At 43.0% G+C, this 27,655-nt stretch overlaps 1 protein-coding gene across 3 annotated transcripts in view; it reads right to left on the minus strand.

Annotated features, from left to right (window-relative positions):
- HEPHL1 (hephaestin like 1) overlaps positions 1 to 26,974 on the minus strand; it is an 81,703-nt gene extending 54,729 nt beyond the window's left edge. For 2 of the 3 annotated variants that reach the window (XR_006193895.1, XR_006193896.1), the window contains exon 1: positions 945 to 1,972. Coding sequence is in view for 1 of the 3 variants with exons in the window: in XM_042906411.1 (XP_042762345.1) it covers positions 945 to 1,199; positions 3,746 to 3,925; positions 4,627 to 4,839; positions 11,972 to 12,216; positions 26,805 to 26,974 (1,063 nt within the window). In the remaining 2 variants the exon portion in view is untranslated. Of the gene's footprint in view, positions 1 to 944; positions 1,973 to 3,745; positions 3,926 to 4,626; positions 4,840 to 11,971; positions 12,217 to 26,804 lie in introns of those variants that run through there. The other variant, XM_042906411.1, reaches the window with a different exon arrangement.
- Positions 26,975 to 27,655: the final 681 nt, after the last annotated feature.

Raw genomic sequence — 27,655 nt, forward strand, 5'->3', positions numbered from 1 at the left:
TTGCTGCACTGATTATGTCACTGATGTGCCAAAGGATCTGGAAGCACTCACTGTGGCCTTCCAGACACAGCCCTGCTTCCTTCAGTTTGCCATTCAAAGCTCCTCCCACTGGGCTCTGCCTCCGTGGGCTTCTCTCCTATCACTCCTCTGGCATAAGCCTGTGGTCCAGCTGAATAGAGACCGATTCTATGTGGTCCCAAGGGACCAAGGCTAAGTCATTATCCAGGCATTAAAGTCAAAAAAATATTCTATCACGCACCTATGCTAGGATTTAGCAAGTATCATTGGATCTTGTCTCAGTGTAAGGAAGAACATTCTAACAGAGTAGCCCAGAGATGAAATGGGCTGCTATGATTACTTAAAAGAGAAGTCCCAAAAGAAATTCAAGAATTGGATGGTGGATGGGTCCAGATTATCTATACACTTCTTTCCAATGGTAAAATGTTATCATTTTATGTAGAGTTGCTCATATAGAACATGTATTTTCCTGGTTCGTGTTGCTTCCTCTACTTGGAAAGCCTTCCTCCCCTTCTTCGTCTGTTCAATTCCTGCCCATATTTCAAGACTCAGACTAGAAGCCGACTCCTCAGGAAGTCTCTCTGATTGTTCCAGAGAATTGACTGTTGTGCACAAAGAACCTTTATTTTTCTCCCTCAAAAATTTTTTCATTTTGTAAATGTCTAAGTCTAGCTACTAGACTATAGGCTCCTTGAAAGTCTTACCATTTCTTGCATTCACCTCCCACCTGTCTCACAGAGAGGTGATCACTAAATACCTGGTAACAGGATGGCAAATAAATGAGCACGTGCATTCCTATGTATTCCATATTGAATTAAATGTAATGCAAGCATCTGTCTAGCAGCAGGCACTGAGTGAACACCATTGACTGTGTGGTGCAGTTGTACAACTCTCAGCATCTACACGCTGGTCCTTGTCCTTTTTACCTTGCAGGTGATCACTAACTTGGCAGGTTATCATCCACTTCCCAGGATTCTCGACTATCATTTCCGTTGTCAGGAAAGTGGCTGGGAACAGGTTGACGACATCAGTCCGATGCCCTCTGCTGACGAAGGTGTTACCATAAAAATAGATGGAATGGATGTCGATCTCATTCCCCATCCCGAATAGGTGCCAGGACACCGATTCACCAACACACATATCAGGCTCCGGGAAGTTTCCAAAGAGGTATCCATTGAGGGCTGAAACACAGAAGCACACTGGTGGGAGAGACTCCCCTGTAGAGGCGAGCAGGGCCAGAAACAATGGTAACACATATGCCGGCACAGCTGAAGAGTTAGCACTGGTCATCGGTTGCAAGGTTTTTGTGCAGAAAAGCACGGCTCCTTTCACATAGTCCCAGAAAGGAATGAAAGGTATTAGGTTTTTCAAGAGAAAAGCACTCAGCAAAAGTGGAGATGAGCACACGTGGAAACAGCCTTGGAGATGCTATGTGAACACAGCACCCAGGTCAGGAGTAAACGGAGCGCTGCTCAGCCTTTCAGGATGGCTCCGCCATCTCCTGCCGAGATCCTTCCTTTTCATACCTGACTTCCCTACAGGGCTCTGTTTCCTGAAACTCTGTCTCACTCATTTCACAGCTGTCAGGACCTGGCAGAAAAGCTGGCACCTAGTAGCTACTTAACTTGAGTAACCAAAGCTTGCAACAAGAAGGAAAAGAAAAGGAGCTGACTAGAAGGGACCTATAAGACATGTTACCTTAAAGTTTTGTTACTTTAAAATGAGGGAGAAAAACCAGTGTTTTTACTAGGTCTTGCTGGGGCAGAATCTTACTGATTGAGCTGACACTGGAAGTCCAAGATCCACTCTTTCAAATCATCTGAATGGCAGCAAGGACTTGACCAAGAGCGGAAGAAAACTTGATTCAGGGTTTTAAAGAGTCATAACATCACTTCTTCTTCTTCTTCTTTTTTTTTTTAGGAATTTTTTATTTTTTAAGGGTTTATTCATTTATTCTGAGAGAAAGAGAGTGAGGGAGAGAGAGAGAGAGCAAGCAGGGGAGGGGCAGAGAGAGAGAACCCCATGAACTGTGAGATCATGACCTGAGTCACAATCAAGAGTCAGACGCTTAACCGACTGAGCCACCCAGGCGTCCCTCACAACATCACTTCCTAAATTCAAACTGAGTTAAGAAGCAACTGTTACTAAGATAATGATGATTAAGGCAGCACAATTGATTCTGAATAATTTTAGTAAATTTAAATAAATGTTTCAATAAATCTTATATTGGTTAAGCATTTTTTTTTGTTGTTTTTTAAATTTTTCTGTTTTCTATCATTGGGTCTCCTTTACCAGCTCGAAGAAGGATTGCTTGTTTACAAACACCTACTTCTGCACCCAGGATGGATTTTATTTTAAATATAGTCTGTATTTGCTTATGCGGTTCATTCTCTTTTGTTGGACATTTTCATTTGAAAGAGTAAGAATTATGTGGACAGCTGAGTCGTAAACCATTACGGTTAGTAGTTTTCAGCAAGATTTGAGATCATCGCTACCATTTTGTAAGGAATAGGGGTACAAGTTGACTGGACACAGCAATGATTTGAATTTAAGTCTTTGTTTATTCCATCCTTCGTTTCTTTCGCTGCCTCCCTCCTTCTCTCCATTACTTCTTCCTTCCTAAAATATTTGCCCAACATCCACATCACACAAGGTGGCTGAAATACCACTAGGAAGAAAAGAGAGGGTGTGTGATGCAGTGGAAACAGTCAGAACAGGGACACTCACACTTCTGCACACTTTGGAATCAAACACAACCAAACTAAAATGTATTTGCTATGGGACTTCTCTCTCAGGTTCTGTCAGGCAACTCTGGCACTAATCACCACTTTGACCTCAGGCAAGTCATTGATGGTCCCTTGACCTCAGTTTCTTCATCTGTAAAATGGGGGAGGTCAGATGGTCTTCAGCTCCTTCCCTCTCTCCTATGATTTTATGACTACATTGATGCTGCCTTGGTTAGGATGACTCTGGGAGACAGACAAGCAAATATGGAGGAAATTTATCAATGAATGACATGGAGAGTTTGTTTACATTGAAGATGTTCTTTCCGTTCACTAGAACTCTCTGGGAAAACAGTGGAATGAGACTACTTAATAATCCCCAAGTCCTAAAATTCTGTATGAAGCCACTGCTCTGCAAAACAGAAATGAGTACGTGTTCTGTCTCAATGGACAGGGTAACTATAGAAATTCATTATTTTCAACAAACACAGGGTCTGGCACATCATGAATGCTCAATAGATGTTGACTGAAAGAATGTCTGGGAAACATAACAGATTCAGCAGTGTGTATTTAAACACAGCATATAGCATAGTTCTTGAACTTGGCAGCCACTCAGAAAATGGTTACTGGATAAATGCAGAAGGTTGCAAACCACAGGATTGTTATATGATGATGATTCATTCTCCTTTCTCCCATCAGTATAAACCCATCCATCCTCTCTAGGCTCACCTCCTGATTCTTTCTTAATTAGAACATTAATCCTTCCATTTTCTATATCATAGCTTTGTCATACCCAATTTAGCTTATAACTATCGCTTTCTCCCTTCTCAGATTGTTTTAGGATCTGACATGTATTGTGTTTCATATCACTTTCTAATCACTCTTATCCCTGAGCTATAAATCCTAGAAAACCAGGTTGGACACTTCTGTGTTTTTGCATCCCTCATAGTAGCAGATACACAAAAGGCATTTGGTACATACGTGACAACACGGGAAATACTCACCATGCATTTTGTTACTTCTTTGGAAAACAGCATCTTTTTTGTCAACTGAATCAGGGTCAGTGCAGAAATGTCTGATATTTTCATCAAGGTACCAGCTTTGGTTCTCATCCACCAGAGTAAACATTATAATGAACTCTCGGTCCACATCTGTCCTTGTTCCTGAATATTTATTCAGGATACCTGTCGGGGACATTTAAAAGAGTAGAGAAAAAAGTTCAAAGTGGATTAGATCAAGTTGAGTTTTGTTTCTTGCCAATGGTACCAGGTAAGTGTAAAGGTTCATCAAGATTTACATGTACAGAAGTAACCACAACATGAAAGCAGCAAAGGATTTTAATAGAAATGACAGAGCTGAAGAGAAAAGTCATAAAACAGAAGTCTTCACAACCACAGACTTGAAAATCTTGCTCCTAAAGGGAGTCAGCTTTACTGACAGCAATAGGGAACAAAATCACAAAATGATCAAGCAGTTGAAATAACAAAACAAAAGCACCCATGGTCATTGGGCTACATTTTTCACTTGCCTACGTGTGGTGTCAGGGTGGCCTGAATGGCTCTCAATAGGGAATATCCCTGTTGTTTGAAAAAGAAAAGCATGCAAGTTTCAGAAGGCTATGATGCTTGAAGTCTGAATTATTGTCCCTGCTGTGGCATCAGATTGACCTTCTATGTTAGAAGAATTTCCCAAATCCTACAGAAAGCTTGGAAGAAAAGGCACATTCCATACACAGCAAGGCAGGTGGGCAAAACAAGACCTGAAATTTAGATACACTTTTCAACACCTCTGGGAATAGGCTTCTCTCTCTCTCTCTCTCTCTCTCTCTCTCTCTGTGTGTGTGTGTGTGTGTGTGTGTGTGTGTGTTGGAGGGGGCTCTCTTTACCTTCCTTGCACACTAGCAGTGGGCCAATTAACCCAGAGCAGATGTCCTTAGGAGCGTCGATGTGCGAATGGTACACCCAGGTCAGGCAGTTGGCATCCGCTGGAGCAGGGGCATATTCTTCTCTCACTGGCCAGACATAGGTGTAGTTTTTGCCAGGAGGAACCATATCATCATCCTTATTCCTTCCAGATGTTCCATCTGGGTATAGCGCTCCTTCCAAGAAAAGATAAAACGTACTTAAAATACAGAGATCACATGCTATAGCGAACGGGGCCGGAGCTTTGGAATCAAACACATATGAATTAAAATGTATTTCCTGTGGGATTGAGGCAAGTTACTTAAATTCTCAGTGCCTTGGTTTCCTATCAGGAAAGCTAGAATGGGGATATCGACCCCATAGGAATGTGAAAACTAGATGACACAATGTATACAAAGCAACAAAACAAAACCAGACGCTCAATAAATGTTCATAAGGACCCCTTCTGATGGTCCTCTTGTACCAATCAGGAAGATTTGAATCCACTCCATTTAACATCACCTCAAGAAGGAAAGGAGAAAGGGCGGAAGAAATAATGAAATTCTTGGGCACTTATTACTGATTCAGCACTTGTTTGAGGTCTCATAAAAGATAGGAAGGAAGAGTAAGACATTCATCTTTCCTCCAGAGAGCCTACGGTTCTGTTTAGCAGACCAGAATAGGAATCGTTATCATATAGGACAACTGGAGAGTAAAATAGAGTGATGTGTTGAATGAAATTTTGGGCTCAGCTAGGTGGGGGTGGGGGTCTACCACAGAGCGGGTAGGGGCAAATGGGCATGGCATTCCCTTCCTCTGTTATATAAACTAACATGGCACAAGATTTTTCAATGAAGGCAAGTCCACTGCTAAAACTAGTTTGATAACCACCTGGATAGCAGGTAGGGGCCTGGAAGGATGGGGAGGAACTGGACGGCACTGAGAAGAAGGCTGGAAGGTGAAGGGCCCAGAAGGACATGGGTGCGGACACATTCCAAGTTCATTCTTCATTCTTTCATTTGTTCACCAATTCATTCAACAAACTTGCAATCCTGAACTCACTGGACTAGGTCAGTTTTCTAAAATGCATTCACATAAAGAGAATGTGAATAGCCAGAGAATGGCGAAATAGCCAGTGATTAAGTTCACAGCCATTGAAGCTAGACTGCCTGAAAACAAATCTTATCTCTCTCACTTCTTAGCTGTGATTTAGGCAATTTCCTTCTCTTCTATGAATCTTAGCTACTTATTTGTAAGAGGATGATAATTCTCCTTATGGCATAGAGTTGTTGAGGCTTACATGACATATGATCTACAAAACATTTATCACAGCCCCTCATATATAGTAAGCATTCAGTAAATATCAGCTATTATTTATTCATAGCACTTGCCCATGTTTTTAATTATACATGGATAATACTGTGTCTGTAATGTTTGATAGATACTTGTCTCTCATGTTAGACTGTAATTTCCATGCAAACCAAGTTTATTTATGCTCATAATTTTATATTCAAGATGTACCTCAGTGCTTGGTATAGTGGGTGCTCAGTATCAAACATCTGTTGAATGAAATAATGAATGAGTGGCATGAGTATACACCATACACCAAAGCCCTGTGAACAAAATGCATGGCTTGGAAGCTTCTGAATTTACTGAAGGTCAGTAGCTGGGGGAGGATGGGAGGGTGGTGGACTTGTCTAGAAACTTCAACTGAGAGCACCCATTTTGCTTTGATTATATGATACAAATCAATATCAGTAGAAATTTTCCCAGAGATTCGTATATTCACAATTTATTTAACGTACTTTCTTTTTGCTTATTATCACTGGGAGGTGTTGATGACTATTATTGAAAGGAGGGGCTAGAGTCCCCAAGCAAATCCTTGGTGTCAGCACTCAAGATGAGGAAGATCATTTGGGATGCAAAATAAACCATGAATATAAAGTAAAAAGTGATTTGGGAGGGGGTAGCTTATTAAGTTGTTCTGAAGGTTATCCCCAGGAAGGGATTTTGATTTGGCAAAGGTTTTGAGCAGTGGTAACATTAACAATATAAGAGTATTTTTAAAACATTCATTTGGTTTTATGCACTTGAGACTGTGTGAGTTTTTAGAAATTATTATATACAAGTTTTCACCCATCAGATTTGAGAATATTGAGGACTGGTGAAGTTGTAGGAGTTAACAGGCCAGCTCATAAACAAATGGTAGAAGTGTAAATGTGCAATTTTTTGGAGGACAACTTGCCAGTTCCCATAGAAAGAAAGAAAGAAAGAAGGAGAGAAAGAGAGACAGAGAGCAAGAGGAAGAAAGAAAGAAAGAAAGAAAGAAAGAAAGAAAGAAAGAAAGAAGAAGGAAGGAAGAAAGAAAAAAAGGAAGGAAGGAAAGAAGGAAGGAAGGAAAGAAGGAAGGAAGGAAGGAAGGAAGGAAGGAAGGAAGGAAGGAAGGAAAGCAGAGAGGAAGGAAAGAAGGAATATGAGTATAACCAGCAATTTACTTTAGGAATTTACCCCTGAAATATCCTTGAAAATGTTTTTGAAAATACACTGGAATAGGGGTGCCTGGGTGGCTCAATTCGTTAAGCATCTGACTTCGGCTCAGGTCATGATCTCTTGGTTTGTGAGCTCAAGCCCTACATTGGGCTCTGTGCTGACAGTTCAGAGCCTGGAGCCTGCTTTGGATTCTGTGTCTCCCTCTCCGTCTGCCCCTCCCTTGCTCATGCTCTGTCTCTCTCTTAAAAATAAATGAACATTAAAAAACAAATAAAACTCACTGGAATATATTGTACACTGGAACTGGAATATTCATTGGGGAATGTGCAGGTATCAACCCCAAACGGAAAGCAACCTAAGTAATCGTCAATACCAAACTGGTCCATTCACACAATGGAATATTGCACAAGTGCTAAAAGGAGGTCTTTCTATGTGTGATGATACGAGAAACTCTCCAAGATGAAGTGAAAAATGAAAAACAGGAAATACATAGCAGCCTGATAGTATAATCTCTTTTGTACAAATAAACACATAACCACACACATACACATAACCACACACACACACACAAATATATATATAGAAAATTTTCTAAGATATATTTATAAGACATTTTAATTTTTTTAATTAAAAAAAATTTTTTTACATTTATTTATTTTTGAGAGACAGAGAGAGACAGAGCACAAGCTGGGGTGGGGGGAGGGGGGCGCGGGTGGGCAGAGAGAGAATGAGACATGGAATCTGAAGCGGGCTCCAGGCTCTGAGCTGTCAGCACAGAGCCCGATGCCAGCCTCAAACTCACAAACCGTGAGATCATGACCTGAGCCCAAGTCAGACATTTAACCAACTGAGCCACCCAGGTGCCCCATAAGACATTTTTAAAAGTGATCATTTTTCAGGTAAGAGACAAGTAGGAGGAATTTTTACTTTTCAACTTCTCTGTACTCTTAAAATTTTCTAACCATGTTCACATACTACTTTTTGTTTAATTTTTTATTTTGAACTCATTTTAGTGGATATGTAGGAAATCAGAATGTAAGATATTTTCCCCTTCTTTATTCTTCTCTGAATTAAAAAGATAAAAATAAAATTTGTTTGTAAATAGTCCTGATACTTAACTATATTCGTATGGAGATCAAGAAAGCACTAGTTAATTCTATTATTAAGTGAGATAATGCATGTAAGAGCTCTAGCATAGGCATTGGCATATTAGTAATTGCTTAATCAATGTTAGTCCCACCTACCTACTTCTTCTGAATTCATCCTCTACCTCTCCCCAGATGAGTATCTTGGAAGCAACAAGTGTGTATTTACTCATTTTTACAGCCCCAGTATCCAGCACTGGGTCTAGTTCACAGTAAACACTAAGTTGAACTGAGCAGGGACTTCAAGACTACCAGGCTTGCAGGGCGCCTGGGTGGCTCAATCACTTAAATGTCTGACTCTTGATTTTGGCTCAGGTTATGGTTTCACAGTTCATGAGTTGGAGCTCCACATCAAGTTCCATGATGACAACAAAAAAGTCTGCTTGGGATCCTCTCTTTACCTCTCTCTCTCTGCTCTTCCGTCTTTCTCTCTCTCTCAAAAAAAATAATAAATAAACTTAAAGAAAAAAAAAAAGACTAGCAGGCATGCAACTATAGCCAAGAGAAAAATTCATTAGAAGAGAGTGAGATAGCTGATCCTCTCCCCCAAAAGTAATCATAGAGTTGAAAGAAATGGAGAAAAATGACCATTTCAGTGCTCTGGAAATCAAATCAAAGTACCCAGCAATGTTTGCACTTGAAAAATTGTTGCACATGTTTATACACATACTCCTGGCTGACTCTAATGTTATGTGCTTGTAAAGAGGAGAAGCAAAGAGCCCAGCAAAAACTAAAATCCAAGGCAGACAAAAACCATCACAACTTTGAATGGGTTTTCTATCCACCCACAATTTCAATGGCAGAGAAGTGAAGATTTACTGATGCTTAACCACAACCTCTGTCCAATAACTTTCTGACTTCAAAGCTAAGCAGATGTAGAGGTGACCCTTAGCAACCAGCCTTAAAAATAAATACAAGAAAAAAGAAAGAGCAGAAACTTTGGTGGCCTCACGCTATAGGGAAGACAGATATCACAAATTTAGTCCAGATAAGTTACTCAATAATAAAGCAAACAAACAGGAAAAACAACCTTGGATGAGGGAGGGATCCCAATCCAGAGTTGCTTCAATATATTCTCAAAAATTTCCAGTTTTCAATAGCAACAACAAAAGAAACAAGAAAATGTGACCCATTCTCAGGGGAAAAAGGAGCCAATAGAAACTATCTCTAAGTGCCTCTAGATGCTAAATTTAGCAGATAAAGATTTTAAAGCAGCTATTATAAAAATGTTCAAGCAATTAAAAGAAACTATGTGTAAATAATTAAAGAAAAGTAGGACAAAATGATTCAACAAATGGAAAACATCCTCAAGGAGATAGAAAATTGAAAAGTACAATAAATGATATAAAACATTTACTAGAGGGGCTCAACAACAGATTCAAGATGGCAAAAGAATCAATGAACTGGAAGATAGATCAACAGAATTATCCTGTCTGAAAAAGAGGAGGAGGGAAAGATTGAAGAAAATAAACAGAACCTCAGAGGCCTGTGGATCAACACCAAGTGTATTAACATATGCATAGTAGTAGTCCACCAAAGGAGAAAAGACAGAAAAGAGGACAGGAAAAAAACAAAACAGAACAAAAATAAAACAAAACAACAAAAAACAAAAAACAAACAAACAAAAATCTGTTCTTAAGAAATAATGGCCTGAAGTTTTTCAAATTTGATGAAAAACATTCATCTACACATCAAAGAAGCATAATGAACCACAAGTAGAATAAATACAAAGAATCCATACACAGACACATTGTTGTCAAATTGTTAGGGGAAAAAAAGGCAAAGATGTAACGTTAAAAACAAGAGAAAAATGACTCATCACATACAGGGGAGCATCAACATGATTAACAGTTGACTTCCCATCTGAATATTGGGAGATGAGAAGACAGTGGGAAGACAAACTCAAAGTGTTGGCGTGAGGAGGTGGGAAATGCCAGCTGAGAATACCCTATCCAGCAAACTATCCCTTTAAAAAAAGGAAGGGAAAGTAAAGACGTTCTAGGTAAACAAAGACTGAGTTTGTTGCTAGAAGACCTGTCTATCATTTGCTAGAATCTTCAGGACAATGTTTAATAATGGTGGTGAGAGCAGACATTCTCACCTTGTTCACAATCTTATGAAGAAAGCATTCAGTATCCCTTCCATTAACCATGATGTTACCTGTGGGTTTTTCTTAGATAACCTTTAACAGGATGAGGAAGTTCCTATCTGTTTCTAGTTGGAAGTTTTTAACTGATAAGTACTAGATTTTGTTAAATGCCTTTCTGCACCTTTTGAGATGATCATATGGTTTTTGTCCTTTATGCTATTAATATGTTGTATTACACTCATTTATTTTTTAGTAATAAACCAAACTTGCGATCACAGGATAAATTCCATTTGGCCATGGTGTATAATTCTCTTTATATGTTGTTGATGTCAGTTTGCTAAAATTTTGTTAAGAATTTTTGTGTCTACATTCATGAGGAATATTGGTCTGTAGTTTTCTTGTGATGTATGTATCTGGCTTTAGCATCAAGATAATGTTTGCCTCATAGGATGAATTTGGAAGTATTCTTCTGTTTCCTGAAAGATTTTGTAAAGGATTCTCACTATTACTATTATTACAGTATTTGATGGAATTTAGAAATGAAACCATCTGAGCCTGGGTTTTTCTTTGAGGAAAGATTTTTAATTGCTAATTCCATTTCTTTACATTTTGTAGGTCTGTTCAAATTTTTAATTTATTCTTAAGTCAGTTGGGGTAAATTTTGTCTTTCTAGGAAGTTGTCAATTTTATCTAAGTTGTCTAATATTTTGCCATTATATTGTTTATAATCCTCCTTTACAATCCTTTTAATTTTTGTAAGGTCACAGTGATGTCCTATCTTTCATTCCTGATTTTGGTAATTTGTGCTCTCTTCATCAGGCTAGATAAAGTTTTCTCAATTTTATTAATCTTTTTCAAGGAACCAACTTCTGGCTTAATGTATTTTATATTATTTTTCGGTTTTTTTTCTTCCATGAATTTCTGCTCCAATCCTTATTATTCCCTTCTTTCTGCTGGCTTTAGGTTTTGTTTCCTCTTCCTTTTCTAGCTTCTTAAGGTGGAAGCTTGTGTTATTGGTTTGAGACTTTTCTTTTCTCTTGACATAAGTGATTAAATCTCTAAATTTCCTTTTCAATACTTCTTTAGCTGTATACCATAAATTTTGGTAGGGTTTATCTCCATTTTTATTCACTTCAAAATATTTTATAATCCATCTTGTGATTTATTCTTTGACCTATGGATTATTTAGAAGTATACTGTTTATTTCCAAATATTTGTAAGAATTTGCAAAATTTCTTTTATTGATTGTATCAAATTTAATTCCATCGGAGAATATACTTTGCATTCTATCAGTTCTTTAAAACTTATTTAGATTTCTTTTGAGTCTATCGTCTACCCTGAGGAGTGTTCCATATGCTCTTGTGAAGATGCATTCTTTAGTCAGTGGATGAGATGTTCTATAGATGTCCATTAGGTCAAGGTGGTTGATAGTGTTGTCGAAGTCTTCTACATCAGGGGGAACAGATGGAGATGGGGAGAGAGGAGACGGGAAAAGACAAATGAACACGTGTGATCATTGTCTCTTAGATCCCTTTAACTGAAATGGACAGTTCCCTTATTTATGGAATACAGACAAGACACCAATGATACAGGGTTGATATTTACCTTCTGAATCTTTGTTGTAGAAAACGCCGTGTGGATGCAAAGAGTATGGTCGGGAAGCAAAGTTCTTTAAATGAATGACAATCACATCACCCACTTCAGCCCTCAAGATAGGGCCCAGGAATCCAAGCCAGGGAGGTTTCGGGATCTCCGTGGAATAGGTCTCATCTGTGTAATGTCTATAGACAGCCTTTTTGTAAAGACTACCTATCCTGTTGGGCCCTCTTTCGAGAAATAAGGTTGCAAGTCTAAAAATAAGAAAGAAAATATTTTATAATTAACATTAAAAGAGAAATCCTAATAGCTTATTTTAACAGTTCATAAAGTACTTGAGTGTATGATTTCTTATATGGTGTTGGACACAACCCTCTAAACTCTGTAGAGATGGTGAGATTATCTTTAAGTTACTTTTGAGGAAACTGAGGCTAGAGACTGACAACCCAAAAGACACAAATAATATTCACAACCAAACTAAACCAAAATGCTCTAAAATCACGCTGTCCATTTGCCCCTTTGGGTTCAACACGTTCCCCTTCAATTTTCTTTTAACAAACACTAAGTATGTATTGACCATGTTCCCAGCACCTTGCTGTGTGCTATGGAGGGATACAAAAGAGTGTATGACCTAATGGAAAAATTAGGTAATGACATACAGCAGTATGTGATTAAGTACCAATTGAGTTGATGGAGTCACACCAGGTCTGAGAGTCTCAGTATTGACTAATGGATTTGTTTGCTTCATTAAGGTTGGGGAAAGCACTATAGATCAAAAAGCCAAAGACACAAGATATTTTCAGGGTTCCGTCCTCATTTCCTCAAAGAGATTACCCAGTGCTTGCATACCAGTGACTCAGATACGAAGCTCCTAAGCAGCTCCTACCACAAAGCTGTCCAGCAGTCTCAGGTATGAATGGTAGCTTTGCCCACCCTGCAGGCTCTTCAGGATGATGGAGCCAGATATCAGCGTGTCAAGCAGCCAGGCATCCAGCCCACCATGGAGCAGCAGATAGGGGTGTAGGTAGATGGAGGAGAGGGTGTCTGGGTCAAGCAGGGGACAGGGATCCAGTGGCTCAAGTCAAAGCAGGCGCAGTGTTCTTTGGTACATCCAGCCCAGCTTTCTTCCCCGGCCTCATTTCCTCATTTCCTCATTGCCTACCTCCCCTGACCTCACACTTCTGCCAGGCCTCACGTTCAGCCTCCTCAAAATGCACTGTATCCTTTCCAGCATTCCAAGACTTGCACACATTCTTTCCCCGCGTCTGGATGCTATTCCCTCCTCTCTACCTGTCAAGCACCCTTCTGAATCAGTTGCAACTCTTCCTCCTTTCCCCTTCTGGACACGCACAGTGCTCTGTTCATGCACGGATCACACAATTGCCAAAAACGTGTCACAGTAAGACACGTACATCTCTGGTTTGTGAGCTAATTGAAGACAAAAATCCTTCAAATACCTTTTTTTATTGTAATGCTTAGTAATTGCCTAAGAAGCGTTGGTGCTTAGTGGCTTTGGAATAAAGAAAAAGAAAAGCCTTGAATTTGCCCCCAGATTGGCAGATTAAAACTGGGATAATTTTGCAAACTACATTTGCAGAAAAGGGTATGTGGCCATACTTGACTTTGAGTATTCTCCAGGCCAGGGATGGCAAATAGGTTTTAACTTGTGCACCAAATCTGATTGATTGGTAGTGACTGCTTAGGGGAAAAAGTCAAGGTTGAGTTCAAGCAGGCGGAAGAATGAACCCCTCGGGATGTGTACCGTGGACGTGGGGTTGGAGGCATACTTGGTTGCTCTCTTTGCTCTACACAGACTGCCAGGTAACGGCATACTTTGGGGTCTTCGGGTGTGGCCTTCTCTACAACCAGATGACAGAATTCTATCACTACTGGCAGAACATACACCGAGTTGTTCTCTCGTAGTAGCAATAGTGAGGGAATGAGCTCCTCATTGTTTGTTTCTCAGGTCCCTTTGCAGCCAAAATACAGAATACATTCTATCCAATAATGGGTGGGTCCAGGGCAGAGTTTGTGGACACCAGAAAATATCCAGTGAATATCTCTGAAATCCAACCTGTGACCTTATGAGATTTGGTTTGCTGACCTGTCCTCCAAAGACTGTTTTCTTTCTCCTAAGGACCTACTGACAAACAGCCATCTTACTTTTTTGTAATGTATAAGCAGATCCTTACAGCACAACAAAATTTAAAACAAAAGCATTTAAACAGAACATAGCATGGTTTTTCAGTCAGATTAAAAGCAATCTCTTGGGGCGTCTGGGTGGCTCAATGAGTTGAGCATCTGACCCTTGATTTCAGTTCAGATCATGATCTTAGGGTCATGGGATTGAGCCCCATGGGATTGTCTCTCTCTCTCTGCCCATCTCCTCCCCCGCCCCCACCCCACCGACTCAAATAAGTAAATAAATAAATAAATAGCATTTTCTTCACAGCGTCATTACTTCCTTGTTCTAACCAGCTAGGACATCCAGCTTACTCCAGATCACAGACCATGATCACACCTGTCAGCAATAAAGCCCTCCTTTTTGTTTTTTTAATAAAATTTTTAAAAATCTTTACCTTTGAGAGAGAGAGACAGAGACAGAGTGTGAGCAGGGGAGAGACAGAGAATGAGGGAGGCGTAGAATCTGAAGCAGGCTCCAGGCTCTGAGCTGTCAGCATAGAGTCTGACAAGGGGCTTGAACTCACGAAACATGAGTTCATGACCTGAGCTGAAGTCAGACGATTAACCGACTGAACCACCCAGGCACCCCAATAAAGCCCCTTTTAAAGAGACTGGTCTTGGCCTTGGAAGAAGGGAACTTCCCAGAGTTCTCAGCCAAGCCAAATTAAGGGGTGGAGCAGCTAGGCCTCAGCTCTAAAGGGCATTGCCACATCACTGTAGAGCTGAAGGCATTGCCAGAGGGATAAAATTAACTGGAAATGACATTGGAAGTGGAGAGAATTGCAACTTCTAGAACTTCTCTGGGTGGTGAGTACTGTATATGGTCAGAAAGAATCAGCTGCTTCAGATGGGGTTTGTGAGGTGGGAGGAAGGAGCCCCCCGGGGATGTGTGCACGTAGTAGTGGGTGGTCACCGAAATCCCTTCCGAGAAGGATTGCTCCAGTGACCTGGAGACTGGGTTCCTTCTTCTGGTGACCAAGGGGATGGTATGAACTGCCACCACCAGGCCACCTTCCTCTCTCCTCGGCACTCAGCCTTGCCTCCAAATAAAAGTTGAGCAAGTATCTGTTGAAGGAGCCCCGATATTATTTATTTTCCCAGAGCACCAGATTACTAGCCTGGCCAGGCACCCACATGTGTCAACCCTGCCCTGCCCTTAGTGTGGAGTCAGTAGGTGGGAAGTCCCTAGGACAGAGGGGAAATCCATGGATTTAGGCTCCCCTCTGAGGAGCCAGGGACCAGGGGACTAGTCTTCCCAGAGACAGCAAAGGCTCTTTATCCCCAACCTGCCAGGTTCAGCACCTAAATAATGGGACTAACAAGGTAGGAATCCTGACAAAAGGATTGGAGTATTACCACAGTGATTTTGGTAGCAAAAGCCTGGAAAGACCAAAATGTTCTTCAACTGGTGACCGGTTAAATACACTATGGCATATTCAGACCACATGGCCAGACAACAGAATGAGGAGGTTCTACAGAGGGCAATATGGCACAGTCTCCAAGATACAACATGAAAAAAGCAAATTGCAGATCAGCACATAAAGTATGATCCCATTTCTGTGTTTTTTTTAAACAATATGCACATTTACACATATGCAAAGAAAACATTTGGAAAGTAGCCACGGAAACCCTAAAAGTGTAACCGCTGGGCCATGGGCTGAGGCCACAGGCAGGAGTGGGAAGGAATGAGTTTACTCACCCTCTTCGGTACTTGGGCGTGTTTGACTCTATACCTTTTATTTACTTTCATAATAAAAACAAGCTCACATCGGAGCGCCTGGGTGGCTCAGTCGGTTGAGCAGCTGACTTTGGCTCAGGTCATGATCTCACAGTTCGTGGGTTCGAGCCCCACGTCGGGCTCTGTGCTGACAGCTCAAAGCCTGGAGCCTGTTTCAGATTCTGTGTCTCCCTTTCTCTCTGCCCCTCCCCTGTTCGCGTTCTGTCTCTGTCTCAAGAATAAATAAACATTAGAAAAATTAAAAAAAAAAACTTTAATTAAAAAAACAAGCTCACATCTTATTTAGAAGAGAGGGTCCAGGCTGTTAGGCAACTGAGGAGCCAAACTTCTCTTCTCATGTGGCTTCTCCCTCTGAAAACATAGCTGCCACCACAAGGGGTGTTGTTCTTCAAGTGAGTTCTCCTCCACTTTGGGGGGGGTGGGGGGGCGGGGGTGGGTACTGGCGCCCTGAGCAGGGAGCACAGCGCCTGCAGCCTGAGTTGGAGGGAAGGCAGTCACTGCCCAACCTCTCTGGCTTGACAAGTCCTCGCTCAGGCATCGAGACTGAGAACTTGGGCACAGACCCCGTGTGTAAACACTCGGTCTTCTGTGTATCTACCGAGCCTGTGTGTGTCTGCCCGTAAGCAGGCGTTCAACCCTCTTCTGTTCCGTGAGGCAGAAGCCTATTTCCCTGTTCAGGGGAATAGGATAAAAAGTCTGGGCGCCTGACACTGGGGCTTTGGGGATAGGAGCCCTTAGATTTCCCAGCCTCACTTGCAGCTTGGATGGTCATGTGACACAGTTCTAGCCAATGAGATGTATGCATGTATCATTCTATGATACTTCTTCTGGACTCCTCTGGCGCAGACCCTCGCAGTTGTTTGCTCTTCCCCTTTTTCCTGCCTGAAATGAAGATACGATGACGAGCTTCGGCAGCCATCTTGACAGAATGGGGAAGAAGGTGACACCCTACAGAAGGGCAAGTGAAAAGCCAAAGGCATCTGGGACCCTGAAGATTGCCAACCTCTGGCTTTCTCTTGAGTAAACCAAAAAATACATTTGAGCGTTTTTCGGGCTTCTGTTAACCAGCAGCTGAATACAAGTCCTAATTGAATAGGCTGTTCAGGAGGAGGAGGAGGAGGAGGAGAAGGAGGAGAAAGAAGCGGGGGAGAACTGAGTCATCCTCAGGCTGGCTAATTGGCCCCAGAGAAGGAGAGTTACCTGGCTTTATAGCTTACACTGGACCACCCAGGAAGGCAACGACAGAGGAAGGATTAGATATGGAATCACTGGCGTCCTCTGTAGGCTCAGCCTGTTGGGGAAAAGGCTATAAAAAGGTCGTTCATAGGGAGGGCCCTGTCTCTCCAGCAGGGTCTGCAGGGAAAGACGGACGTCTGATTCTCCCCGCTTCTCTACTCTTGGCTCCCAGCCTGCGCGGGCACGCATGCGCGCTCTCACACACGCAAATGCGTGCTGAGCAAGAGTTCCTGAGCAGGCGCGAGGTGTCTGGCAGAGCCACCCAAACAAGAGGCAAGCATATCGGAAGGAGGGCGAATGTTTGTTGACTTCCCACAGTACCTATTACATATGCTGCATATTTTAGCACTGACTTGTATGTATTGACTTGCTTTGCACATTCCTGGACGTGTCAGTCTTCCCACATAGGGAGCCGATAGTCACCCTGAGACAGGATCAGGTTTTCTAAAGCAGTAGTTCCCCGATGTCCAGCCAAGTATCAGCTGTCTCAGAATTATTTGGGACGTTTGCCAAAAACTCGGGCCCCCAGGCCCCACTTCAGGGCAACCGAATCACACTTTCTGGCGTGGCATCTTTATTTTTCCTAAGTTCACTGAACGATTCTTACGGCGGAACTTTCCAGTGCTTACCCATTCTGATTCTTCTTTCCTCCCAGCAGAAGGGGAGAGCAAAGAGCCTTTGCAGATAGGTGGGGCCACGAGATTTTGGCAAATGGCTGTGAGTGGAAGTGACATGTGTCATTTCTGGGCCAGGGAATTTAATTGCCATTGCAATACCCCCTCACTTCCTCTGCTGTAGGAAAAGCTTACAGTGAAGATAATGAAGCCTCGAGATCCATGCAGCCCCGCTTATTACTTGTCCCAGGAGGACAGTTGTCCTGGAGCCATATGGCCCTGTATAAAGCCGAGTGGGTGAGAAATGTGCCTCTGTGGGGTTAAGCCCCTGAGATCTGGGGGCTGTTTGTTGCTATGGCACAACCTGTCCTATTCTAACCCATGCAGTTCTGAATGTGCAGACAAGTTGGGAAATCACGTCTCTGTAGTACTCAGTACAAAACAAAAACCATAGCAGCTATTTGAAACTAGAACATAATAACTGTTTGAAACCATAGGAATCAGCCAAAGAGGAGAAAATAGGGAGACATGAAAGTCAGTGAAATCAGTCTTTTTAATGGCTCTGCAGCAAGTGGCTGCTAAGAACGCATTATACATTCGTAATAGTGGGACAGAAGCTCCATCACGCATGAGTCTGGGAAGGTGCAACCCTTGCCCAAGAAACAAAAGAAGGTGACCTCAAGGAAGCCGTCCACAGAAAGCAGCCTCTGACACAGCTAGAGAGCACTAGTTGGAACGTCTGTGCTCGTGGACTTTGTATGATTTACAGTGTAGCCGCAGGATGGCCCTACTGTGAGGGACTGAGCAATCACTACCGCTCAGGCTCATCCCTAACCAACATTCTGACGTTTTGACTCAAACTGAGGAGGTATGTATTTTATGCTGTGAAAAAATCCAGTCGGGCTGGAAAATTTCTCATGAGCAACTGCTTGAAAGACAAAATGAGCATGTAGAACATTGACATTGCCAAGGCCACAGGTAATACAGTGAAGGGAGACGCCTTCCAGGAGCAGGTGAGATTAACCACTGTGAGAAGGAACCTGACTTCGAGAACCATCTAACCGGTGCAGAGATGGGCTTCCAGGTTAGATTCTGAGGAGTTGGTAGCTCACAGCATATGTGCACCTCACCAGCACCTCTGTCCCTGACAACCTGGATCTTTCAGTCAGATTTTTCCCCCATCCATTCAACTACTGAGCAATTGTTAAACCTCCGTTTTATTTTATTTTTTTTTAATTTTTTAACGTTTTTTGTTTATTTTTGAGACAGAGAGAGACAGAGCATGAACGGGGGAGGGGCAGAGAGAGAGGGAGACACAGAATCGGAAGCAAGCTCCAGGCTCTGAGCCATCAGCCCAGAGTCCGACGCGGGGCTCGAACTCGCGGACCGCGAGATCGTGACCCGGGCTGAAGTCGGACGCTCAACCGACTGAGCCACCCAGGCGCCCCATAAACCTCCGTTTTAAATGGGACACTACACTAGAAACTGGGGCAAAGATGTGTGAATGTCAGTCTCTGCATTCAAGAGGTTTACCATCTGGCTGGGAAGCCAAAACGTAGATAGGAGAGTAAATAGCAACCCCCAGTTTTCTATATTGACAGCTGCACCATATAGACCCTGCAGGTGTGAGTGTGTGGAGGGGAGATGGGGTGAAGGGGGGGGGTGTGGTCAGAGCAGCAGCAGGGGGTGTGGTCAGAGCAAACGTGCGGGAGACCGTGATGATCCCAAGAAGGACGAGCAACGTTGTTGCCTGAGCTTGAGAAGGGACATTGAGAAAACAGGACCAGATTGGGGCAAGTGCTACTTGGCAAAGGAAGGGTGATGATGGTGACTATGCGCATTTACACTTGGGTGCAGCCACGCCCTCCCTAATTAATGTATTTTAAGCCATCCAATCAATGCGTTCCTCTACACAGTCTCTCACCCTGGTTCCCCTGGCACCACTCAAGTCCTGAGTTCTTCCTTCTCCCACTTCATGTCCCCAGAAGCCCCTCAAAACACACACAGGTGGGCTAAAAACAGATTTCTGCAGTAAAGGGAAAAGAGAGGAGACTTGAATCCCAGCGTCCCTACTTGATGCTGTGAGATCTTGGGGAAGCAACTTCTCTGAACCCCGGTTTCCTTGGCTGAAAACTGGTGACCATGACAGAGACATCATGAGGAGAAAAGGAGGTGATATGGAGCCCCCTGCAGAGGATCTGGGAGAGGGGGGTGCTCAGTCGGTGGGAGTTATGGCAAAGCTCTAATTAGAAAGAGGGAAATGTGACTGTTTTCAGTCTCTTTCCCACAAAACTCCTGCTCTCCAGAGACCCCTCAAGATAGGAGAGCTACCATGATGGCTAGCATTTCTTGCACGCAAACCCATAGTGCCAGGCACCGCTTCTGAGCACATTCGCGGATCCTATGTCATCTGAGCCTCCTGATCCCCTCCTCCCCAGAGTGGGCTGATAATGGCTTCCAGAGACAAGTCCCAGTCCTGATTCCCTTATTCAGAAAAAGAGTCTTTGCAGATATGATCAAGTTAAGGATTTTGAGATGAGGAGAAAGATGAGACACACATAGAGAAAGTGATAGGAAAAGGGAGGCAGAAGCCGGAGCCATGGCACCTTGGCACAACCAAGGATCACCAGCAGCTCCTACCAGAAGCTGGAAAAGTCAGTAAATGGATTCTCTTTTCAGCCTCCAGAGGGAGTGTGTCCCTGCCAACATCTTTATTTCAGACTTCTGCCTCCAGAAGTAGGATAGAACATGTTTCTGTTGTTTTAAGCCGCCTAGTTTGTGATAATTTGTTACGGCAGCCACAGGGAACTCGTATACCCCCAAAGCAAGTGCTATCATTATCCCCATTTTACTGATGAGCATGTTGAGGCAACGAGAGATTCAGATACTTACTCTGTTGGTGAAACAAGAACTGTAAGCTTGCCAGGTGATGCCGGAGCACACTTCCCCAGCCAGCCAGGCTGCCTTGGCATCTCTGTTAGACCACTGCTGGACTACACTTGGCTAGGGAAACCCACCCTGGGACTCCTGGTCCCCCTGACCTGAGACAGGACATCGGTCACCCCACTGCATGGCATAAAAACCTTTTATGATAATGCCTGGAACCTAGTGAGGGCGCAGTGACGGTTAGCAACTATATTGTCTGTGAGTTCTCTTAAATCCCACTAACCAGGCCTTGGAACCCCCCTATCTGAAGGTGGGAAAAGGCAGAGGGGGACCAAGAGGGTGTTTGTGATGGATGGGAAGGAAACAGGGAGAAATGGGGTAAGGGAAGGTTGGCAGGGACTGCCTGCTGCCTTGCAATGTTTATGCTCCCCTCCTTCTAAGTAACAGAATCAAAGTCTGCTTTCACTCAGAAAGAAAAACACAAAACTAAAAGCCTGTATTTATGAGCCCCCTTTGTGGCTTTGGGTATCCAGTGAGATGTACATAGAACTGACTGTCTGGGGTTTCCATGAGAGCCCTTTAAAGGGCTAATAGGATAATGCAGCAGGAATTGTGCCCTTTTTACCTTTTCCCTTCCTCTCTTCCTTCCTGGAACATAGACATGAAGGCTGGAGTTCCAGCAGCCATACTGTGACCATGAACTACCTTAAGGAATCAAGTCACATGCTAAGGATCATGGGTTATCCAGATGGCTAACAGACGCATGAAAAAATGTTCGACATCACTCATCATCAGAGAAATACAAATCAAAACCGCAATGAGATACCACCTCACACCTGTCAGGATGACCAACATTAATAACTCAGGCAACAACAGATGCTGGCGAGGATGTGGAGAAAGAGGATCTCTTTTGCACTGCTGGTGGGAATGCAAACTGGTGCAGCCACTCTGGAAAACAGTATGGAGGTTCCTCAGAAAGTTAAAAATGGAACTACCCTATGATGCAGAATTGCACTACTAGGTATTTATCCAAGGGATACGGGCGTGCTGTTTCGAAGGGGCACATGCATTCTAATGTTTATAGCAGCACTATCAACAATAGCCAAAGTATGGAAGGAGCGCAAATGTCCATCGACAGATGAATGGATAAAGAAGATGTGGTATCTATATACAATGGAGTATTACTCGGCAATCAAAAAGAATGAAATCTTGCCATTTACAACAACGTGGATGGAACTAAAGTGTATTATGCTAAGCGAAATCAGTCAGTCAGAGAGAGACAAATATCATATGGCTTCACTCACATGGAATTTAAGATACAAAACAGATGAACACAAGGGAAGCAAAAATAATATAAAAACAGGCAGGGGGCAAAACATAAGAGACTCTTCAATATACAGAACCAACTCAGGGTTGCTGGAGGGGTTGTGGGTGGAGGGATGGGCTAAATGGGTAAGGGGCATTAAGGAGGACACTTGTTGGGATGAGCCCTGGGTGTTATATGTAGAGGATGAATCACTGAAATCTGCTCCTGAAATCATTATTGCACTATATGCTAACTAACTTGGATGGGGTTTGAGCAGTGGTCAGCCTCATTCATGGCCAAGGATGGGTTCTGCCTGTGAGTTAGCACCCATGAAAACCCCCATGTTACTGGGAAGAAAAATCCTGCATGTGTGTTGGTTGCCTAATGAGGTCTTTGGTGAGAATTGCAGCTTTAAATAAGGTGACCCCACTCTGGTTCCATTAAAGACAAGGCTTTACCACCGAAGCACAGGTACACCTTAATTAAGCGCTTTATGAGCCCGAACAGGACGGGCACGAATGGATCAAATGCTGACACCATCCCCAGGCAAATCAAAGGAGCCCGGTGTCCCCATTAGGCCCAAAGGGGAACAGGGGAAATATATTCATCTGGATAAAATATTTCTAAATAGAATATAACTCCTAAATTTTGTGCTTTCTAGGAAATATTAGTGCTTACAGTCTCTGTTGTATTTCTGAACTCTATGATTAAGCAGAAGTACCAAGAAGGGAAGTGAAATTGTACCATCTGACTTCTATGGAGTCTTGGAAAAAATGATGTCAGTGTATTTCCTATTTTATCCTTATGAATCAGGATTTATTAGGCTCTTGGCGCTGCCTAATTTTGGTTTCCAAGCTTTTTTCACATCACTGAAACTTTGGCACTCACCATTCTATCCCCCTAATTTTCCCCATCCTCGTAATCAAAGATCAAGCAACCCAATAACTAAATTGACAAAGGGGTTAGTTTTTACTTTAATGATTCCACAGGAATAGCCTTGTGTTCAGTCCTCCATAAATCACTGTCACCAGCAAAGCTCTGTGTGGGTGAGGGGCATTATTACATATACTCTAGGCCTTCCTCTGAGCCATCGTGGCACTTTTCTTTCAGCTGCAGAGGTGACCAGCGTACCTCAAACACCCACACAGCAATGCAGGGAGAAGAAAACGCTGTGTCCCAGGCTTAAGAAAGACACCAAGCTCCGTGAACGGTGAGGAAGGAAACAGATCAGAATAAGCCAGGGTTGCAGGGAAATATTTTTGCATAAAAAAGTGAAGATAGTTCTTAAAGAACAGGGGAAAAATAGATAGAGAAATAAAAATATACAATATTTCAAAATTTGTCACACATCCGCACTCTCAGACCTTCTCCAACTCTGATTCCTAGACTGAATGTATGCAAATCTTCTCTCTTTCACCATTGGGAAAATCTTTCTAGAACCAGTGAGCCAAGTAAGATGTTTCTCATTCGGTTTCAAAAATTATTTTTGATTCCTTACAATTACGCTTCTCAAGTGATTTTAGGGATTATAGATCAACTACCTGGTTATACAAATTAGGGAAATTGATGTTCAGAGAGATGATGTGAGATGTTCAAGGTTTCACAGCAAGTTGGGGGCAGAGCAAGGACTGGAAGTGAGGTCTCCTGATTCCTATGTCAGAATCCTTCCACTCAAAGTGGGACCTAGACCCCTGGCTCTCCTGGACCCCTAAACATCAGGCATTTGTCTGGATCTGAATATCTTCAACAGCAGACTGTCCTCAGAAGTGCAGGAGGCTGAGTGAGAGGCATGGTCACAGTATCCAAGATGACTCCTTGCTTCTGGGGAAATGGCACAAAATAGAATACGTGTACTGAACTCCCTATGTCCCACAATTGTGGCATCTTCACACGTGACACCTGTGGCAGCTGTGACACATGTGAATCATGACATGTGTCCTGTGTTCTTCAAGCAAGAGTCAGCAGCCCACTCCAAGTGTTCCCTGTCAGGGGCTTGCCCTGGGCCACCTGTCACACCGGTGGCCTCTGGACACGATTGCTAATAAAAGCCGGTATACACTGTGTAACCCAGGCTCCCCCTTAAGCATCAGGAAGCCGCCCTGCACAAACACCACCCCTTTACCCATGAGAAGGAAATATCTGGGGACTTCGGCATGACGTCTAGAAAGCCAGCTGTGCCTGAAGGGCAAGAGTCCTCTCCTGGGGGGCCACAGCATTTGTTAAACCACCCCACTCTAAACTGATACCGAACCATGACTTAGCCATGCCTTATTTTTTTTCTTTTTCACCATAATTATTTTCAAACGCTTTATGGTATGTTCTTCAAAGCACCATCTTCTGGCTGAAATGATCAACAGAGTCCCTAACGTCTTCCCGCACTCGGCTTTAGTGGAAATAGCATTGCAGTATTTGGGTATTTAAAGTACTTTGGGTTTTTGAATGAACCCAGGTAACCAGTTTGGCCACCGAGACCAGTGATCATTTCAATATCTCTCTGGGAAGAGTAACCCATGGGACTAAACCTACCTTTGGTAAGAACTGGGACTTTCTAGAAAGTTCCTTCTGCTGGAATCCCCGGCTGCCATCAAAGCTGAGTTTAATTCAGCGGGAGAGGATTACCTTTACCAAGAAGCAGGTTGTATGGTAAAAAAAAAAAAAAAAAAAAAAAAAAAAAAAAAAACGAGCTCTGGAGCAATGTTGAATTTGGTGCTGCCTTCACTCTGTAAACTCCAACAATACTTAACCTCGGAACCTCAGTTCTCAGTTTGTAAAATGGGAATAATAACATTTGCAAGCAATAATGAATTGAAAGTCTCTGGTGAGGGGCACCTGGGTGGCTCAGTTGGTTAAGCGTCCGACTTCGTCTCAGGTCATGATCTCACAGTTTGTGAGTTCGAGCTCCCCATTGGGCTCTATGCTGCCAACCCAGAGCCTGCTTCAGATTCTGTGTCTCCCTCTCTCTCTGCCCCTCCCCCACTAGTATGCTGTTTCTCTCTCTCTCTCAAAAATAAATTAAAAGAGAAGAAAGAAAGAAAGAAAGAAAGAAAGAAAGAAAGAAAGAAAGAAAGTCTCTGGTGAAATTCCACTGTCAGAATAAATGCTCACAAACAGTTCTGCTGACATTTTAGGAGAAAGGTAGACTTCTAAGCTTTTTACTCAACCATGTGGAAAGGCAATCCAATACCACATCGTGCTTAAAGACTATATTCACTACTCTCACTGTACACGTCTTGAACAGTCTCATGTTCAATAGCCGCTCACAATGACGATTTCCTATTGAGTTCTTTTTGAGGACAGCAGAGCTCTATTTTGGGAAAGGTTACTGGCAGTTAGGGTAACCTCTCACTCCCATATCCATTTGTCACAGTAAACACTACCACAACCAATGGTCAGCAGATATGAGATTGAAGGAAGTCAAGAGCTCTCTGTGGAAACAGCCCCCTGGACATGAAGTTTCCTGTTTCAAGGCTTTAGGAAGATCCTTTCTCGGCAGCCTGGCTGGCATGAGTTTTACCCTTCTCCAACCAAACATGACTAGGCCCCCTTTGTATTGTTAGAAAACCCGGAAGATGTGTGTCTAAGCCAACTGGCTCTTTGGTATTTCCTCAAGGCAGGGAGCCTTGTTGGGAGCCTTGTTGGGAGGTCTTTCCTCAAGCCTTAAAGACTTGTTGGGAGACCCCATGGTATTCCTGAATGTTAGCAACTAACTTCATCCTTAGAAAGTAGAACTTGGATGTTGAGCGTACTGAGCTCTGCCTATCAGAAAGAAGCCAGTATGTCTGTATATCCAACAGTGGTTGACAGAACATCTCATAAGATGTTCCAAGAACCACGAAGTTGAAAGTATGAATTACAGCTCCTAAAGCCAGGAGCTAATTTCAGAGGGAGCTCCGGGGAACAAATAAGAGATATAAGACACTGGACCCTGAGAGAGAAAGGAAGGGCGAGGGCTATTTTCTGCAAAAAAATTAAAAACCAGAGAAATATAACACTCTGTTACCATCTTACGCAGCTATGCCACAGGCCTGGGGACTAGAATATTTCTCTGAGGTGGCTGTAACAAACCTTTCACCAGTGAAAAAGCCATTTCTAAAAGCCTCAGGGAAACTCTTAAAATACCAGCCAAATCTATTGTAACTGCCCCTCTTCAAAAAATTTTTTTTTTAAGTTTATTTATTTTTGAGACAGAGAGAGACAGAGCATGAACGGGGGAGGGTCAGAGAGAGAGGGAGACACAGAATCGGAAGCAGGCTCCAGGCTCTGAGCCATCAGCCCAGAGCCCGACGCGGGGCTCGAACTCACGGACCGCAAGATTGTGACCTGAGCCGAAGTGGGACGCTCAACCGACTGAGCCACCCAGGCGCCCCAGCCCCTCTTTTAAATGTTGCAAAAGAAAAACAAAACATAACTACCTCTGGCATATTTTACTTATCTCCAGTCTTCATTCCAAAAATAAAAACTTAGAAAACACTGTGTTTTAACGGTAAAGAATTCGTAAAAGTTCTCAAATGCTCATCCCAAGGGTCGCTGTTAATTTTTTTTTTTTTTAACATACTGAGCCCAGAACCTCCTGGAAGTCCCTAGTAGTGCTCAGCGAAAATGGTCCTTTTATAGAGTGAGCCATTATTGAAAACACCTGGTTGTGTAGCGAGTGCTGCACAGAGAAGGCTGTGAATAGACAGCTCAACAAATAGGTAGGGCTAAGAATGTCTACATTACATGCCCACCCTTGTGAGGGCCCTCCAGACCAACACAAAACCCCTTCACTTAGTTTAGATCAACCCCTCCCCATTATAACCACCCAAGGACTATAACCTCCATGCAGAGGCAAGAAAAAAGCCAAACCTAGGAGTCTACGGGAACCCCAACTTTACTCACTTGTCTTCTGAAAAACTTTCCCCAGTAATAACGTTCTTTCCTTGGGGCACATAGTTCCAGTATTCTTCCACAATCCCAATGTGGTATGTTCTGGTAACTGCACCAACCAGCCCAGACAGACCCAGGAATGTGAAGAGAAAGACGCAGTCAGCCTGCTGCTTCCGAGGCATTTGTGGATGTAACTCAGGCAAGCAGCCTGCACAGGAGGCAGCCCTGCCCGTCCCTCCCCCTCACTTGAAGCTAATTATAAATAAGGAATGAACGAGGCCCAGCTCCTCCCCCTCAGGTGGCTTGGGGTTGGGACAGAGACTGACAACTTGTGTAAGTTGCGCGAACAATGAGGGGAGTTCGATGATGACAAAACGTTTGCCTGCCATCCAAGAAATGTGTAGCTGGCTTATTTATTTAGCACCCAAGCCAAACAGGCCTGTTTCTGTAAGTTTTGGTGCACGGCTGTGACATTAGTCATTCATCTTTGCCAGGAATGGGAGTGCAACAAGTTGGGCTAATGGGTTTCCTCCCTTCTTCCTCGTTTTTTCTCCACACCTATTATAGGAACATATTAAAATCTGAAAACTGGGCTGGCCTGAGTGGACCATCAGGAAAGTTCCTGAGCACTAAAGAAAGCTTCATCTCTGATGGGAGGGCAGAGGGAGTGATGTAATCCCCCTCCGCCATCTCCAACTTGTTTTATGAGGCTACATGAAACAATCAACTCACATCATAAAGTTTATAACAACATTGTAAAACCTCACTAATTCTCCATTTGGTCATGCACCATCTCCCCCAAATTCTCTCAAATCTGACCAGCAAAAATGAGGAGCTCAATTACTCAGTTCAGCTAAAATTTT

Source organism: Panthera leo, chromosome D1, assembly GCF_018350215.1.
Source record: "Panthera leo isolate Ple1 chromosome D1, P.leo_Ple1_pat1.1, whole genome shotgun sequence".
NCBI classification, from domain to species: Eukaryota; Metazoa; Chordata; class Mammalia; order Carnivora; family Felidae; genus Panthera; species Panthera leo.